Source organism: Xiphophorus hellerii, chromosome 5 (genome assembly GCF_003331165.1).
Source record: "Xiphophorus hellerii strain 12219 chromosome 5, Xiphophorus_hellerii-4.1, whole genome shotgun sequence".
Lineage (NCBI taxonomy): Eukaryota > Metazoa > Chordata > Actinopteri > Cyprinodontiformes > Poeciliidae > Xiphophorus > Xiphophorus hellerii.
The window spans coordinates 8,720,498-8,737,584 of NC_045676.1; the positions used below are offsets into that span (position 1 = coordinate 8,720,498).

Sequence of the window (17,087 nt, forward strand, 5' to 3'; positions counted from 1 at the left end):
ATCAAAAATGTTTGCTTATTTTGTAAACATAGTTTTAGATTATTGTAAAATGTGATTAATAAATTACTGACAATGAAATTAACTTGATTAAAAATGCAAAAATCGAGTCCCACTTCTATTAGACAGACAGGCATATATATATATATATATATATATATATATATATATAATGTGTCTTTTCTGTACAGTGAAACCGGCAAAACAAGGCTTACTCAGCTGCAGCCAGAAGGCTGAAGGTGAAAGTAAACATAAATTTGTTCCTGTGTACACAAATAGAGACACACAGTACCTAACATTGTTGCTTTGTCTGACACTCCAACTCACACAGTCGGGGGATCTTGATGACTTCCTGCTTTATTAATATTATGCAGCGTTCTCATGTTACACAAGTCCTTCCTGAAACAGTATGAAACCTCTGACCTGCCTGTCCACTGGAAGCAGATAACTATCTTAGTAAAGTGGACAAAATAATTTGTACTTTTTGAAGCTATATTTGTAATAGACATTTGTATATTTAGACCTTAAACTGCCTGAAATAGTAGATTTTTCTGCATCTCTGGCTACGTTCACACAGCAGGTCTTGATGTTTAGTTCAGATTTTTTGCAGAAATCAGATTTTTTGTGTGTGTGGTCGTTCATACTACTAATTAAATGTGACCACAATCAGACTTCTGTGTGAACGGTTTACGACCTCAAAGCGACTCACATGTGCAGAAGAAGACGTCACGCAGCAGCGCACTGTTTACAGAAGTAGCAATGGCCGCCGCCGAATATGGATCGATTTCAAAGACAGCATTGTCACAAGATCAGAAAAAGACAAAGGCAGCTTATAAAAAAGGAAACTCATTGTTTACGTCTGAATTTACCACATCTGGCTTCTTCTGGTGCAGAATTATGACGCATGTCTCACGTCGATGATGTAAAAGTCGGGTAAAATGGGAAATGACCGTTCTGACTGACAATCGGATACGTATCATATGAAAGTGGCACAAATTGAATATTTTTGTGGGTGAAAAGATCAAAATTGGGCCGTTCAGACTGAAAAAGTCAGATTTGGGTCACATTTTGCCTGCTGGTTGTTTCATTCAGAAAATGGGAAGTTTATACAAAAAGTCTGCAGTAAGAATGAAACAAACAAAGTTAATTCAGGAGAAATGGTAGCAGATGACTCAACACGTTTCTGAAGTCTTAGTGAATTTTTTTTCTTTTTCTTATCACATCTTTGTTCATTGTATTACTAAAATTAGCAAACAGTTTGCTCTCAAGAAGTTTCAATTAGCAATTATGTAAAGCATCTCCTATAACTGTCAGACTGGATTTTGCAGCCATGTTGAAACTCCAGTTAGTTGTTCATTAGCTGTGCATTTTGTGTGAAATTTTAAAAAACTACAAGTTTTTATACTTTCTGAGAAGTTGTAAGAAATTCTTCTTGTGACTGCAGCAAGCAGTGTTTTTCTGCCACTGCTCCATAGAGACTAATGTGGCTCGCTGGAAATGGGGAGAAACAAAAACCCACAAACACACTCCAGCTCATCTCTGTGTCTACTGCCCAGAGCCTCTGTCGCCATTTAGTAAATCTCTGTGGTGTGTTATATTTTAGTTAGTGACAGTTTAATATGCAGAAACAACACCACCACCATGGATTTTTGATGTCTGTTACGTTCACTGCTCTGTCTTTAGCGTTAAAAATATGCGTTTGTGAGCCTCACACTGTAAACTCGCTGGCAGCTAAATCAGCTCCACCCTGACTGACCCGGAGACCGGTCAGAAATTTTAAAAATAACTATTTCTGATCACCTAAAAGCTACTAGATGGTGCCAGTTCTGAGCAAAATGGCTGAAAAACAAATCAAGCACATCAGTCAATATCAATAATTGATTAGATTTTTTTTTGTTTTAAATATCTGAAATACTTCCAAACTTGTGTTATTTTATCCACAGTTTTTCACTCCACACTGTTGTTTTTTATTTTTAAGCAGTTATGAGGCACAACTTGAAACTGCTACTGCACCAGTGACTCAACAGCCCGTTGCTAGGCAACCACAATGTGAAAGAGTTGCTAGGGAACCAATTGGTGGCAACCAAGTGCCACCAATCTTGCTTAGCAGAAAATCTCACACAGGTTTTCTGTTCATACTGTGAGAGATTGAGCTGGAAAGCAATTTTCTGAAAGAATAACATACTCACAGTAGATACTGAGCCAAAGCTGTACAAAAAATATATAAATTTCGCATAGAAGATAAAAAAACCCATCTTTGTCTGTAAAATGTTTAACTCAGAACTCAGAAATTCTGCAAAAAGAAAATGATCAGCTATTATGCACCTCTTTCTATCCAATCATTAAGCGGTTAATCAAAAAATAATCACAAGATTGGTCCTAAACTGTGAGCAGAAAGAGCTGAATTATTTAAAATGTTGATATTACTGTTTTTAGCTGCAGATGCATCTGATCAAGAAATGATGTTAGACAATAAAATGTTTATTTTCTTACTTCAAAAACTAACTGAATTGTTTGTTCATTTGCATTTTAATACATTTCTAATATTTGATAAAACAGGGTTAAGTGATTAGATGAAAAATCTGCAGAATGTTTTAATCCAATTGATTGATTAATCGTCAGAATCATTGATAGATTAATTGATTACTAAAATAATCATTACTTGCAGCTCTGTAAATGATCGCTCAAAACAGGAGCGATCATCCTGTTTCGAATTAAACACAATGTTAAATTTAGTTTATGAAGAGAAATTGAATTGAAATCAAGAATAAAAGTGTTTTGTAACCAACAAAGCAGTTCTACTTTAACTTCACTGACCCGACTCTTCTGTCTGTGTTGCAGGAACAGACTGACGCCCCGTTGCAGATCCACTGAGACTCCAAAAGGTTGAGCCGAGCACTGCGCGGAGCTGACAGACACTTCCTGCTCTGATAATAATCCTCAGCCTAAACAAAATCTCCTAACATGACTAAACGTGGCCACTCTGTGGCGAGTCACTGGGAAAAATTTCCAAACTGAGGGATATCGAGATATGGCTGAACGCAGAGGTTGTGATTATGACTGTAAGCTTTAATTAAGGCTAAATGGCATCCTCCCTCACAAACACTGTTCTTTGTGCAGGCTGTGTGGCTTTAAATACATAAGTTTAGCTTTTTTATTTAAAGCTGCAGAGGACTTAAGTGAAAAGCAACAGTCAGTTGTGATTTTCTCCCAGAGAATAGAGTGGATTTGATATTTGCTAGTAGGTGAAATGCTGCCGCTTTGCATCAAAGTCAGACCTGTTAGTGTTAATGCTTATAGAAAGCAACGTGTTGCTGCTGCAGTATGAGAGGACAGACACAACAATATGAACCTTTAGGGAAAAACTTTCACTCCTCAGAGCAGTTTCAATGTCAAACATTCAAGTTGATCTGAAATATATGAACTAAAGGATAATTACATTCTACTTGAGATATTTTTGGCTTTACTAAAACAACAAGTTGCATCATTAAAACAGCATCAATTAATTTTAGGGAAGAAATTAGCATAACTATTTTCAGTCTATATGTGGCAGAAATTAGCTTAGGAAGAAAAGGTCTTAAATTAGTAACAAAAACATTAAATGTAAGCAAGAATTTCTTTTATTTTGGGCGTGCTTGATGAACTGATTGTATAGAGTGTTTGAATTTTTTCTGCTGGTTAACATTTCCATTGGAGCTGGGTGATATGGGTTAAAAACTATATCTTTTCAAACCAATTTGCTTTCTTTTCTTAGAAAGAAATAACAAATGACAGAAAATATTTTCAAAAATGGGATTTTATTTATTTTTATACTTCTGTTTGGTATTCAGCTGCTCTGAAAAACAGAGAAGCACTTAGAAAAAAGAACATAGAGCCTCGTTTGGAAGCAGTCAGTGCGGTTCTTCACGCTGTTTTAATACAACCGACCCGTCCCGCATCATTCCTGGACCTCCTTCACCTGTAGATCTATAGAACAATGATACGGTATGGTTGATGCTTTCTACTAAAAGATGGCAAAGACTTGATAAAATGTGAAAAGTTTTGGTATATTAGTGAAATTCTTTTAACTACAGAGTTGAATTTTCTACGACTTCTCTCTCCTACATGCAGCCGCCTCTCATATGATGTCCTAATTAATTAATAACCGTTCACCACAGAACAGCTCCTTTATAGACACAGCAAATGAATTAATAATTTAACATCCAACAAAGCTTGTGGTAAATCTGAGCTGATGAATATTAAGTAAAACACAGCTGTTATTTATTCTGAAAGGATCTTGATGAAAAAAAAAGAAAATATTTCTTTCTCACTAAGGAAACAAGCTTTAATTTCTTATGTCATTGTCTTTGTAGATAGCTCAGCCCTGTAAAGTTTGACTGTATTAGTTTATTTTCAGTTATACAGAGAGAGTCTGCTCTGAAACTTTGAGCTGCTTTTAAAATAAAAATTGTTATTTTGCTATTCTTTCATTTCATATCTTAAATAAAGATAAAGACAAGTGTTTTAGTTAATGGTCAAAAATCAGTATTAAATTAAATTTAAAATGTTTAAACAACAAACCAAACTTTGGCTGTTATTGTTTTAATCCCGCTAATTCATGAATAGGACTCTGTTTACGTTGTTATCATCACTTTAATTATTTTACTTTTATTCCATTTTTTTAGTTAGTAGTATCTTAGATATACTATTTGTTAAAGTTCACACTACAAGCACCATAAAACAGTTACAGGACTGCTGTTTTATTCAGTTTTTCTATGTAGTTCCTCTCAAATAAATTTAATAACATAAATAAAATAATTGGAAGTTGGCCACTAAATTGCCGGTCAGTGAATCTCTAAGTTCTCAGTCATAAAAACCTGCAATAAGGAAATTAACGTTGTGTAAAATTAGCTTTAAGCTACTTCAACGAATGCTGAGCCAACATTTTATTTCCTGGACTTTCTTCCAGGACTTCTAAAGTTCAGATAAAGTTTTTCAGTTGACACTTTTGTTGTAAAGTTGTCTACAAGAGCTGTCAAAGTTTCAGCAACGCTGCTGCCCTGCTCCAGTGAGATTTCTCAGCAGGGAGTTTATACATTTTTTAATGGCTTCCTTGCATAGTTTTGTGGTATCTAGGTCATTTCCATGAGCGAAGCCCTGTGTTTTTTTATGCTTATACAATAATTGCTTAAGCATCACCACATGGGTCGAGGCAGAGACCTCCAACATAGAAGATATGAATCTTAAACAATCAACGATGATTCGTCCTAACAGCCAGTAGATGCTCATAAACAACAGAACTAAGATCACAGCAGCACAACGATGGATTTCAGGGGACATGCGTCTCCTCTGATAAATATTTCAAATCGTATCAAATGCGACTCTGGACCAGAGAGAACTACATGCTTTACTTAATTCTGTCCGACAGATGTCCCATAAAGTCTGAGTCGGATCAAGAAATCATCTTTATGCATTCAGATACTCCAATAAACACAAATTCAGCAACACTCTGGGCAGCACCCACAGCTACCACCGAACCAAGGACCCAATAATGAGTTTATGCTCTTTTGTTATAATCCAAGAGACTCTCAGCCGTGTGCAGATCCTGGGAAACACATGAATAGCTACACAGGACGCGACACTGCAGAATGCAATTATAATGCACATTTTAAGAGGAAATGTGTGTTTTAGCTCAGTCAGCCATCCCAGGTCCAGTTCACTAAAAATACTGGGAGAGGCAGGATCACAGCCTCACTGTACAGTTTGGTTTTAGGCTGTTATGATGGAAAACATGAGATGGTTCCACTGCAAAAACACTAAATATTACCAAGTATTTTACTGTTAAACATTTGGACTGCATTTAGTTGTGTTGACTATCTTCTGCTCTTTAAGTCAAAAAAATTGATCCAGTTTTAGATTTTGAAAATAAATGTGAGTTTGTGAAAGATAAACTTACAGCAGTAAGTTCTGTTAACTTTTTATTAATTTTGTCAAACCTCCAAGAGTTGAATAAACTAGAGTTTTTAGGTTAGCACTTAAAAAAACTGAAAGAAGAAAAAGACAGGAGTGGGAACTATTTCCCAGAATGCTTAGCGGCTTGTTTCTGTATCCTGAGATGGAAGAGCGTTACGTTGATCTGACTCTTGTGTTTTATTAAGGCAAATGTTTATTTTAAAGCTTGAGGATAATGTCCTGTTCACACTAAATGTTTCTGAGCTGAATTCATTGTGATGTTTAATAAAATTCATTATCAGGTCAGAAATTTTGTTCATGCAATTTGAAACAAGAATTTAAATTATTCTAAAGTAAAATAAGTTGTTATTTTAACTTGATAATGTGAGTAAAATAATAGAGAAATGTGGCTCTTTAACCAGGTGAGGACAGTTTTTTTTCTTGCATATTGTGAAATAATTATTTGGCTTAAATTGCAGCATTAAGTTAAAACTCCCAATTCAAGATTAATGAACTTAAAAAACAATGTTTAGACAACTTGTCGCTTGCTAAATCAACTTCAGGGACTTTAGTTTCTGAGTTAAAACCAAAACAATTTTCTTGTCGACTTAAATTGCATTTTCAATGCAGCAGGTGGACTTTCATTTTCAAGTTAAACCACCTTCATATGTTTTACAGTGTACTGTAAAACCTGATAAGTTAATTGTACTCAAACATTTTGCCTTAAACAGTTTAAGTTTAGTAACCTAAACAATTCAGTTTAAGCACATTTACTCAAAAATTTTATATTTTAAGTTACTAGTAACATTTCATTCAGTAAACTGAATCATAGTAAGTATTTCAGACTCGTATATTCATTACTTCTGACTTTTTTTAAATGTATCTGCACTGAGACTAACTTTAGATGGTAAAATTGACTTAAAGAGGATCCAATTCAGGTCAAGTTTCTCAGTTTTATTACTTCAAATTAAATTATAACATTCTAGTTGTCATTTATCAATTATTTATCATTAATGAAAACGCAGCAAAACTTGTGCTTTTAATTTATGAGTGATGAGAATATTTTTGTAAATCTAAGTCATTTCAACTTATTTCTGCTATTAAGATGTAATGATAGGTTTTATAGTTTAGTATTTGTGCAAATAACAATAAGAGTTTTCTTTTAGTAAATATTTCCTTAATATTGACGAAAAAGTACTATTCACTTACAACATGGAAAAATATTGTGTTGTATGTTAAATTATCTGTCAGTGGAAGCAGTTAGTTTTAATAAATATTAAGTTTTTTTTACTTAATAGTTTTTCTTTTACACAATGTTTTCATAAAATCTCACAATACTCTATGTTCAGTAAGGGAATAGCATTATTAATTCAAGGAGAGAAACTGGGCTGGACCTTAAAAATCCTTCTAGTATTAATAGTTCTGAGTTTTGCCTTTTTTATCTTTACTGGCAGTTTAATCTAAAATCCAGATTTGCTCAATTTATCTTCAGATTAGTTGTGTATTAAACATCTGTTCTGCAAATATTGTTTATATCTGAAAAAGTGATGTTGCAGAAATAAATAAAGGCATTTCAAAAAGCAAGTGTAAAGGGATTTGTTCGTTGAGAAAGCCTTTACATGTAATTCAGTTGAAGAGAGATTTGTTCTGGTTCTCAGAGAGGAGAGTTAATTCTGTTGCAGCGAGCCATTAGTCAGAGTGACTTGGGAGAGATTAAGCAAAAAGGATTTATTTTAGAAGATTGACAATTACGGCAGGATCAAATTGTCCCTACTACAGGTCATACTGACTCATAGATGTTTACTTAATGAAGAATCTATGCCTTCTTTATGATTAACAGGTCAAAAAGAAGCTCAATTATTATTATTTTTTCTTCATATACACTTAAAACTACCTCCAGTGATTCTGTTGAATTCACTGGTCATCATCTTCTCCTGTACTAAAAAACACAGAAACCAGAGGAAAACCAATTACAGCCAATCTGCAGATGAGTTGTCAGAGTTGGGGACTTATCTGAATTTTTTAGATCAGTCACTATGTGATCTTTCATTGTGCTATAAAAGATCATTGTGAATCATCGCGTTAAAATTTTTAATGCAATTATTAATTTTTTTGTATTTTTCATCCAAAATTCCCGAGCTGGAACCTTTGTGTTGTGTTTCTGGTACACCCGTACATTTGGCGCACAAACAACACACAAAGCTGGTTCTCTCGTTCCTCTTGGGGTTATTTGTTGCTTCAAAAAACTATTTGATGGGATGTTGGAAAAGACAATTGTGTGCAAGTTGTGCAAAAAGGAGTTAGTCTATCTGTGAAGCTATTGAAGGCTAAAATTAGCATTTCAACATCCCCAACGCTCCTGTCAGAATCCACAGTCTGCATTTCTAATGAAATATTTTTTCTAAAAACATTACATAAATGATCAATGGCTCCTAAAACATTTGAAAGCTGAATTGGTTTAATAACAATTTGCACCAGTTTGATGGTTGAATAACCTAAATAACAAATCAAAAACAATAAATATCTTTGTTGTTGAGTTCATATGTCTATTTATTCAATAAATAAGCAACAAAAAGGGTTCCTGAATTGACAATGTTGCTTAACTTGCTGATATGTTGTTTCATTTAAAATGCAAATAATTAATTATGGATACGGCAATTAACTTGATTAAAAATTTTAATCAAGTCCCACCACTAATAAAAAACATTTTATGTGTAGAAGGGATTCAGTGTTGATGTTTGTGTGTTTCTGTACACTCAGTGTTTCTAACAGTGTGTAAACATAATTATTATATAACAGCTTTGCATATGGGTTGGCGGCTGCTGATCAGCATAACGATGGCGAACACATGAAAACAGGAAGAGGATTAAATCTAGATGAGTGCAACACAGATACAGAGAGACGAACACTGAAACATAACTGGAGATTTTCAGTTACTGATTTTGTATTTTATAATTTGTTTTGTTAACTAACCATTTAGCACTACTGAACCTGAACTGATGAAAAATCTCATTTTCTCAAGCTTTGATTCTAAGCTGTACAACTGACCGTAACTCCTAAATTGTGTTTTTATTCTGTTTAAGAAAAATATTGATGAATTCAAGATATTAACCTGTTGAAGAACTTGATTGGCTGGTTGTGGAAAATGAGCTGGCAACACATGGGAATGGATAAGATTTGTAATTGATGTCACAACAAGCTAACTGTTATCCATTAACAATGGTAAAATAGCTTCTGCTGAGCTCTCTTTTTTAACAATTTTTACAGAATTTCATCGACTCTAGTTCAAAAACTAAAACACAGAACATGATCAGACCTGATCTGTATAACTTTATGCTGAACAGAGATTTTTGAATAATTTGTAACGCCTTTATTTTAAAAGCTTTCTTAATATTTTGTTCAAGTCTCGTCTTGTCCTGTGAATCCAGTAGTATGAATCATGTTGTCATGCAAGCTGGGGCTTAAGCGATTAATCGGATTAATGATGATGAAGTGATTATTGAACTGATTGTCAACTGACTTAGTAATTGATTAATTGTTAACTGGAAATCGCAATTGAGTCAAAATTTTCTAAAAGAAAAACACATTCAGAGCAAAAACATATTAAAAAACATCTATATCTGTAAATATATTCTACCTCATGTGGCATATTTTTGGCTTCACGCCATTCAAATTCTGTAAAAACAAGAAAATCTCCTATTGATCGCCTTTTGCTATACAGTTATTAATCAGTTAATCAGAAATGAATCAAGAGATCAGCACAACACTATTGTAGATGCAAATAATCAAGCGTACTGTAACATTTTCTTATTTAAACAAAGGAATTGAATTATTTATTTGAATCTTTTAATTATTTCCAATATTGTAAAAAAAAAAAGGGTTAAATGATTAAATAAAAAATCTACAGAATATGTCATTTTTTTATTATAATGATCAGCCATCAGAATAACCAATAAAATAATTGATTACTAAACTAATTGTTAGCTGCAGCCCTTCTGCCCCGAGTATTTCTATCATTCAGTATCTCACATATTCGTTAGCATGTATGAACCGCAAAATAAACATGTTATGGTAAGGAAGGCTGCTTCTTAGTATTTCTATGACTATGTGAGTGCATTGTGACCTCATTCTGTCACCCCCAACCTCCTTTACAGCTGTTGCAAAATAAAAACAGGGGGAAAAAAAACATAATTTCCCAACAACGAGGCAAAACTCCACTTAGTGTACTGCTGCTTTGTTCTGTTTATCATTGCATTGGGTTGAAGCAGATCTCTGCTGACAATAACCCCAGGATTCGCAGAGAATCAAGTCTGGCTAAGAAATATTTTCTCCTTCACATTCCTTGAAGCTGGGAATGTCTCTGGCTTTTTCAGATGAAAAATCAAAACAAAAATGATAGCATGGGTAAAGGCTATGGCATGGTGTGGAAGCTGAATTGAGAAACTTGAGCCAGCAACTCGACTCACCAGTGATAATGAGTTTATGTATGACTCCCGCCTCGTTGAGCATCCGCTGGATGTGGCTGTTATACAAGGTGAGGGCTTGTCCTTTCCCGCTCTGCGGGTTCACAAACAGCAGGATCCGACAAGGACGGGGCAACGAATTCAGCAACACACCTGGATAAGAGAGAGAGCGAGAGAGAGAGAGAAAATATAATAAATCACAGCCAAGTGGTTCTCCTTCAGGTTCAACATACATAACAGGATCAGCATCACAACCATGACTCAGCAGGTCAGTAGTGCACATTATATATATTTATATGTATATGCACGCACCTCTCATGATAACAAATTTTGCTGGACAATAAATTGTCCCAGAGGTTATTGCCTTAACCATAATATTGTTGTTTTGAGATCATTTTCAAGTAATATAGTGGTAATAATGGCATAATAATGCAGGAACACATTCTCAAACATCAATAAACTATAAATTATAATGAACATTTAACACTGGAACTGGAAAACATTTTAAATATCCAAAAATAAATAAAAAACAACAAATAAAATGAATTATAAACTCTGTAAACAAAATTGTCCTTCAAAAAATGGGCAAGTTGAGACCAAAGCACCAGAATAAAGACTTTAATCATGCAGTTAAATACTTGTCAACTAATTTAGTAACATTTTAGTCATTAACTGGAGAATACAAAAAACAGAAAAAAGTAAATTAATAAAAGAACAACCCACTCAGAGCAGTAATTAAGGCCAGACTGTGCAAATAGCATATATATTTAGTATTTAAGATGAAAAACATCCTTTTTTCTACACAGTTCTACACAGAACTCCTCGAGTGGCATAGTATTAGCTTCACCTGGTTCAAATTCTTTAAAACAAATCTCCAAGCAAAGAAAAACTTTGTCATTGCATTTATATTTATACTTACAGTATATATTTATATTTTACTGAATTATTGCTTTATTTGCATCTATTAATGTATTTCCTTAAAGTCTGCAGAATGTGCAATTGTTTAATAGATTAATTGACAAAATGATTGACAGAATTATCGATTACACAAATAATTGTTACTTGCAACCCTAATATAAATAAATATATACATATATTTGATCAATCAATCAAGTTTATTTGTATAGCACATTTCAGCAATGAGGCAGTTCAAAAAAACACAAAAATATAAAGTCACAGATACAACGACTGAAATATTACATTTTGTCAAGTGCTATTGCTACACATAAAAATATTGATTAATATTTCATTTATTATGGCTCAAAGCAACTCTGAAACTGATAAAGCTTGAATACCTTTTGTTCTTTTGTTATGATAAAAAAAATAAGTGCGTTTACATTTTTTACGAGTTAAAATCTAATAAATTAATGGAAATTTACACATTAAAGTAACCATACATACACCCGCATTTTATTTTTGCAATTGATGTAAATTTCTCATATAGTTTTGAAAAATCTGGACCCATCTTCATGTGAGGTAATACTGTACTGCATGAGACAGGAAAAAGCAATGAGATGTGAGGCAACAATCCATTTAATGTTCCTCCACAGCAAAGAGACACAAAGGACTGCTGGACCTCCTGCTGCACTTTATCTGGGCTCTTATCGCAGCTGCTGAAGTTGCTAAAGGACTCATTTAACAAATTTTACACCAAGAACAAACCACTGCAGTACAGCCTGAATGTACTGTCTGCACCCAGAGGAACCAGAAGAAGCAGTAATTGATGTCCTCTGCAACAGAAACACTTATTCTGTGCTGTAGGCTTCACTGAACAGACTGCAGCTCTGACTACTCAGCACATCATGGTGATAATGGGAACTGTTGGCTCACTAATAATCTGGTGTTGATGCATTTCCTCTGCACCAGTTGATTACATTATCACTTCATGTGGCAAACAGGTTTTTTATTCTTTTACTGATGTAACTGAGTGTAAAACCAATGATCCATCCATATACAGCTCTGGAGAAAATGTAGAGCCCACTGCACTGAAGCCCATTGAAAACATCCTGGTTATTCCACCAAATATTGATTTCTGAACTCTTCCTGAGTTAAAACATTAGTATTGTTGTTTCTAAATGAATATCAACTTGTTTGCTTTGCATTTTTTGAGGTCTGAAAGCACTGCATTTTTTTCGTTATTGTGACCATTTCTCATTTTCTGCTAATAAATACAATGTACAAATACATTGAATTGAATGAATAAAATAAATTAAAACACTTAAAGTGTATGAAAGTTATGAAACATGAAAGCAAATGAAAAATAATGTGATGGTGCACCGAAGGTTATTGAAAAGTCCAAGTGAATTCCTGTAGGAATCCAAAAATCAACCTTTTATAAAACTGAGACTCGTCTTTCACTCCCTTAATACTGTCTTTTTCTGCAATCATTTGAAACTGTCTTGTAGTGCATTCAGAGAAGAATGCACTACACACCCGCCCATGCCCACACACACACACACACACACACACACACACCCGACTCTATCATGCAGTAAGTTTCATGTCAGTGAGAGAAACAAAAACCTGCAGTGGTATTCCTCGTGGACAGCGATCTTTCTTTGTTCTGCACTCTGCTGAAAAGCCGTCATAAGAAGTCTGACAGCTGATAAGTGAGACACAATGGAGGCACAGCAGCTCCAGTTACAAACCAGTTTTCAAGAATCCACTGTGCTGCACGTTGCAGCTCAGGAATGCAGAGAAACAAGTGAAAGAAAAATCAGTCCACACTAAGACACAATCATGTTTGCACTTATCTTATAGTGGATAAGCAAATTATTTACTGGATTCATGTAGAAGAAATGCAGCCTAATGTATCAACCTCTGCAGGTTATATGTTGCTTTTAGGAGAGGACAGGTAAGGTTTCATCAAAATACCTCATTTATAAAATACATAAAACATTTATTACATGGTTTTCATGTCAGGGCATTTCCATCCGCAAACATAGAAAAAGTTTGGATATTTAAAAATTGTATTAAAAAATGTACAACTGCAACTGCAGTATGAATCTGAATTTATGTTCAGTAAAACATAAAAAGTAAAAAAAAATTAAAACCATAATTAGTTTAATGAGTCAAATTAAATACTTTTTTAAAAATAGCATAAAGGTAATGGTTCTTTTCCATCTTCAAAATATGCCCAACTCTCCCTGAGTTTTCTCACCAAGATCGGAAATATCAAAAAGTTTCAGACAAAAAATGAGAAAATGAGGAAGTCATCTCTCACAGGATAATCCTGTAAAATGGCAAATACACAAATCTGTATATATTAAATAAGCCAAGTATTAAATAACCCTCAATAGGCAATATAAATATTTTTACTGACATTAGAACAATCAAACCTTTCTCATAACTGCCTGTTTCCATTGGTATTTTTATAATTTCAAGGTGTCAAATTGCGAAGTTAAATTGTTTTGCAAAAACAAAATTGTTTTTCTGTGTTTTGTCTAGTTTTTAGTGCAATTATTTTAGTACAAAACTAACTTACAAGTACCTTTTCAGAAACATATAAGAGCTTGTTTTAAGTGAATAATTTCTTAATATTAATAAAGAAATACTAGTCCCGCTGACAGATTTTTTCACTTAACAACATATGAGTAAAAACATGCTGGAGTTCCAACTGTGTTGCTAGGTGACAGGCTGGGTTTTGCTGTGGTTGCTAGGTAACAGGCTGAGCTTCCCTGGCATTGCTAGGTAATGGGCAGTGCCTGCTAAGTTGTGGCGTTACATTCAGAAGGTTTTTGAAACGGCTCATTTTCCTAACATCAAAAAACAATAAGTCATCAATAAAAACCAGGTGGGTGGTTTGATTAAGCGCTTTGTCTTTTTTTAAAAGCAGCAGAAACCGAAAGGAACGTACAAAAACGTGCAAAATGTGTATTTTTCATAATATATCCCCTTTAAAAATCCTGACTGGACTCCTCTGGGAAACGCACAGAGATGCTCTCGTGAATCAGCTGGCATGGCAGCTGGTAGAGAACGCCCTGACCTTTGTGTGGAGTGGTGTGTGTGTAATCATGTACACAACAGCCCTGTTTGACTAAACTGTCATGTCACTTCCTGTGTGCCAGCCCTTCCCTTCTCAGAACATTCCAGTCAGCTCATTTCCAAACTCGGGGTTTTCCTCCTTCAACATCTGTGCTGCACTGGCATCATGGGAGCCGGGCAGGGCAGAACATATTTCTAATTAAGGATTGGACCGGAAACTTATTTAAAACCTCTACCCAATACAGCCTTATAAACCAAGTAAAAGTTATATTTTGGTGGGCAGGCTGTCATGACAGCAGATAATGTGTGTGGTGTGTTTTGTTAGGGCTGGGTGTGGACACTAATGTTAACTGATGTATATCTGTCTGCACACTAATTTTGTGGTTAAAAAGTTTAGGAAAAATGCACAGTTTTTAAAAACGCCTTCAAAATAAAAGTCACTGCATGTCTTGGATGAAGAGGTGAACAGATTCAGAAGAAGTGAATTGCCATCCTTACAAACTGTAGCAGAAAAACATAAGATGACAAAAAAACAGCAGCATCTCAACTATGTTTACTTGATCTGTGATTACAGGCGTCTCAATCTGCTCCCTTCCAGGCGACGGCATGGGAACTGTCCCAGATCTTGACGGAAAGACACCGCTGAGGTACTTGCAACAGGAAATAACAACCTAAATGAAAGGGAACCCCGTACCAGGTTTCTGGGTGCTGAGAATACATGACTTTTTAGGTTTTGTGGGAAAGCGCCGTTCTGTGAGGGGAAAGTCTCTGTTAGGAAATGTCACTTCCTCCTCTTTTTTTTAAAATTTATATATCCAACATAAGGATACTTTTTTTATGACGGAATACTAAGAACTAAGAGATTTCTTTGTTTTTATTCTCAGAAGAAAGCTACCATAATATGGGTATATATTTTCACAATATAAGCAGAATAGAAATACAGTATTACTAGAAGGAAAATGTAGAATTACAAGAAACAAAAAAGCTTTGATAGAGTTATTAAAAGGGATTTATTATGCTGATTTTTTATACTTCCCTTTGTGTCTCAACTGCTTCTAAAAACAACCCAAGCACTTAAAAAACCCACCCATCTGTTTTTTATCAATAAGTTCATCATTTTTGGTGTCTGGAAAATGAGCCCTTTCAAAAACCTCCCGATCGTTGAATCACATTCCATGGGCACTGCGTCGTTACCTAGCAACCCCAGCCGAGCCCAGCCCCGTTACCTAGCAACCCAAGCAGAATTTCAGCAGTTAGTTTATCACTGTATGCGCTGACAATGGCTGCTGGAAAAGACAGGTGTTTTGATGTTGACTTACCACCCAGAAACCACTTGCTGTCTTTCTTGTGCTTGTGCCTTTCAGAGATATATGGTTGGATATCTTTGAAATCTTTCATAATACTGATCAAATGTAAACTTTTGAATTTGAAGAAAGTTGCAAAAAGTTCTCTAAAAAATGTTCTCACTAGATTTTCTGGCATTTAGTAAATACAGATAATTTTGGTATTTCTAACTAAACTAAAACAGGAGAAGTTTTGGGATAAATTCAGACATTGAGAAAAAATTGTACATCTGTCTTTTCCTTCGGTGTACCTAGATATCTGGTTCCCAGTAACTACATATGATAAACACATCTGTCAGCTCTACTGACATCTCTGTTTTACCAGCAAACTGAAGTGTGTGTGTCTGAAAATGATGTTCAAAACCTGATAAAAGTCATTTTAAAACTTGCCAAGATGTCACCCTGCTGAGCTGGGCTCACCTTGCTCCGATCTTGCCAGAACAATTTAGCAATTTAGATGGAGCTGTCACGCTCTGTCGAGGTTTAGCTTTGTAGCATATGTAAAGAGAGAAAAAAAGGAGCAGTGATGCGTTTTGCTCCATATGTAGGTGTTTAGGATGATTTGATCGTAACATCTGCCTGTCAGAAAGTGAAGATTTAAGGCAGGAATTTGACAGTTGTGACAGATTACACCTGATAAATGAGTTGTGGAAGAACCTTAAGCCACTGGAGACATGGCATAGATTATCACTGGTAGTCAAATAAGATCCAACAAAAACTTTTTATAAGGAGCAACACACTGAGGCTGCTTGTTAAAGACACACAGTGTTACCCATTAACAAATGGCTGATTTTTAGAAGCAGAAAACACCGAACAAGCCTCAAAAAGCTTTCTGCTCTCAATACTGCTAGATTCAAAACCAGCAAGCTAAAGCTGTCAGTTTGTAACTCAAACTAATGCATCAACAGGATGCCCCATCTTCATTAACAACCAAATGCTGAAGCATCGCTTCTGCCAAGGAGGCAGGGTGTTAAATAGTCAAACATCGTAGATAATGTCAGTGAAGTTTCTGCCCCATGCCCAGCTGTGAAAGCTAAGCCAAGCTCAGATACACTCCAGATGGGACAGAATCCAGTTTCCACATTTAAGGGATTAGTGGATTATCATGTATTACCAAACACTCTTACCCTTATCAGTCTTTATACTCGTTTATACCTAAATAATTACTGAAGCAAAACAAAGTCCTTTTGCTATAAATATACTCAAGCATATATGGTATCACTGAGAAATACAAGCAGTCCCTGCAAGCATGAATATTTTAATCATTTTAGAATATAATAAAATAGAATAGGATATAAAAAGCCTGCATTGTGTACTCTGTTTACATCAGGAAGGGAAAGCTCCTCAAGCAGATTTTTGCTGAGTTGGA

The 17,087-nt window shown here is 34.9% G+C and overlaps 1 protein-coding gene across 1 annotated transcript in view; it reads right to left on the reverse strand.

Annotated features, from left to right (window-relative positions):
* LOC116720844 (sphingosine kinase 1) overlaps window positions 1-17,087 on the reverse strand; it is a 39,983-nt gene that overhangs the window by 14,638 nt on the left and 8,258 nt on the right. The window contains exon 2 of the mRNA XM_032564300.1: window positions 10,395-10,544. Within this exon, the coding sequence (XP_032420191.1) occupies window positions 10,395-10,544 (150 nt within the window). The remainder of the gene's footprint in view (window positions 1-10,394; window positions 10,545-17,087) is intronic.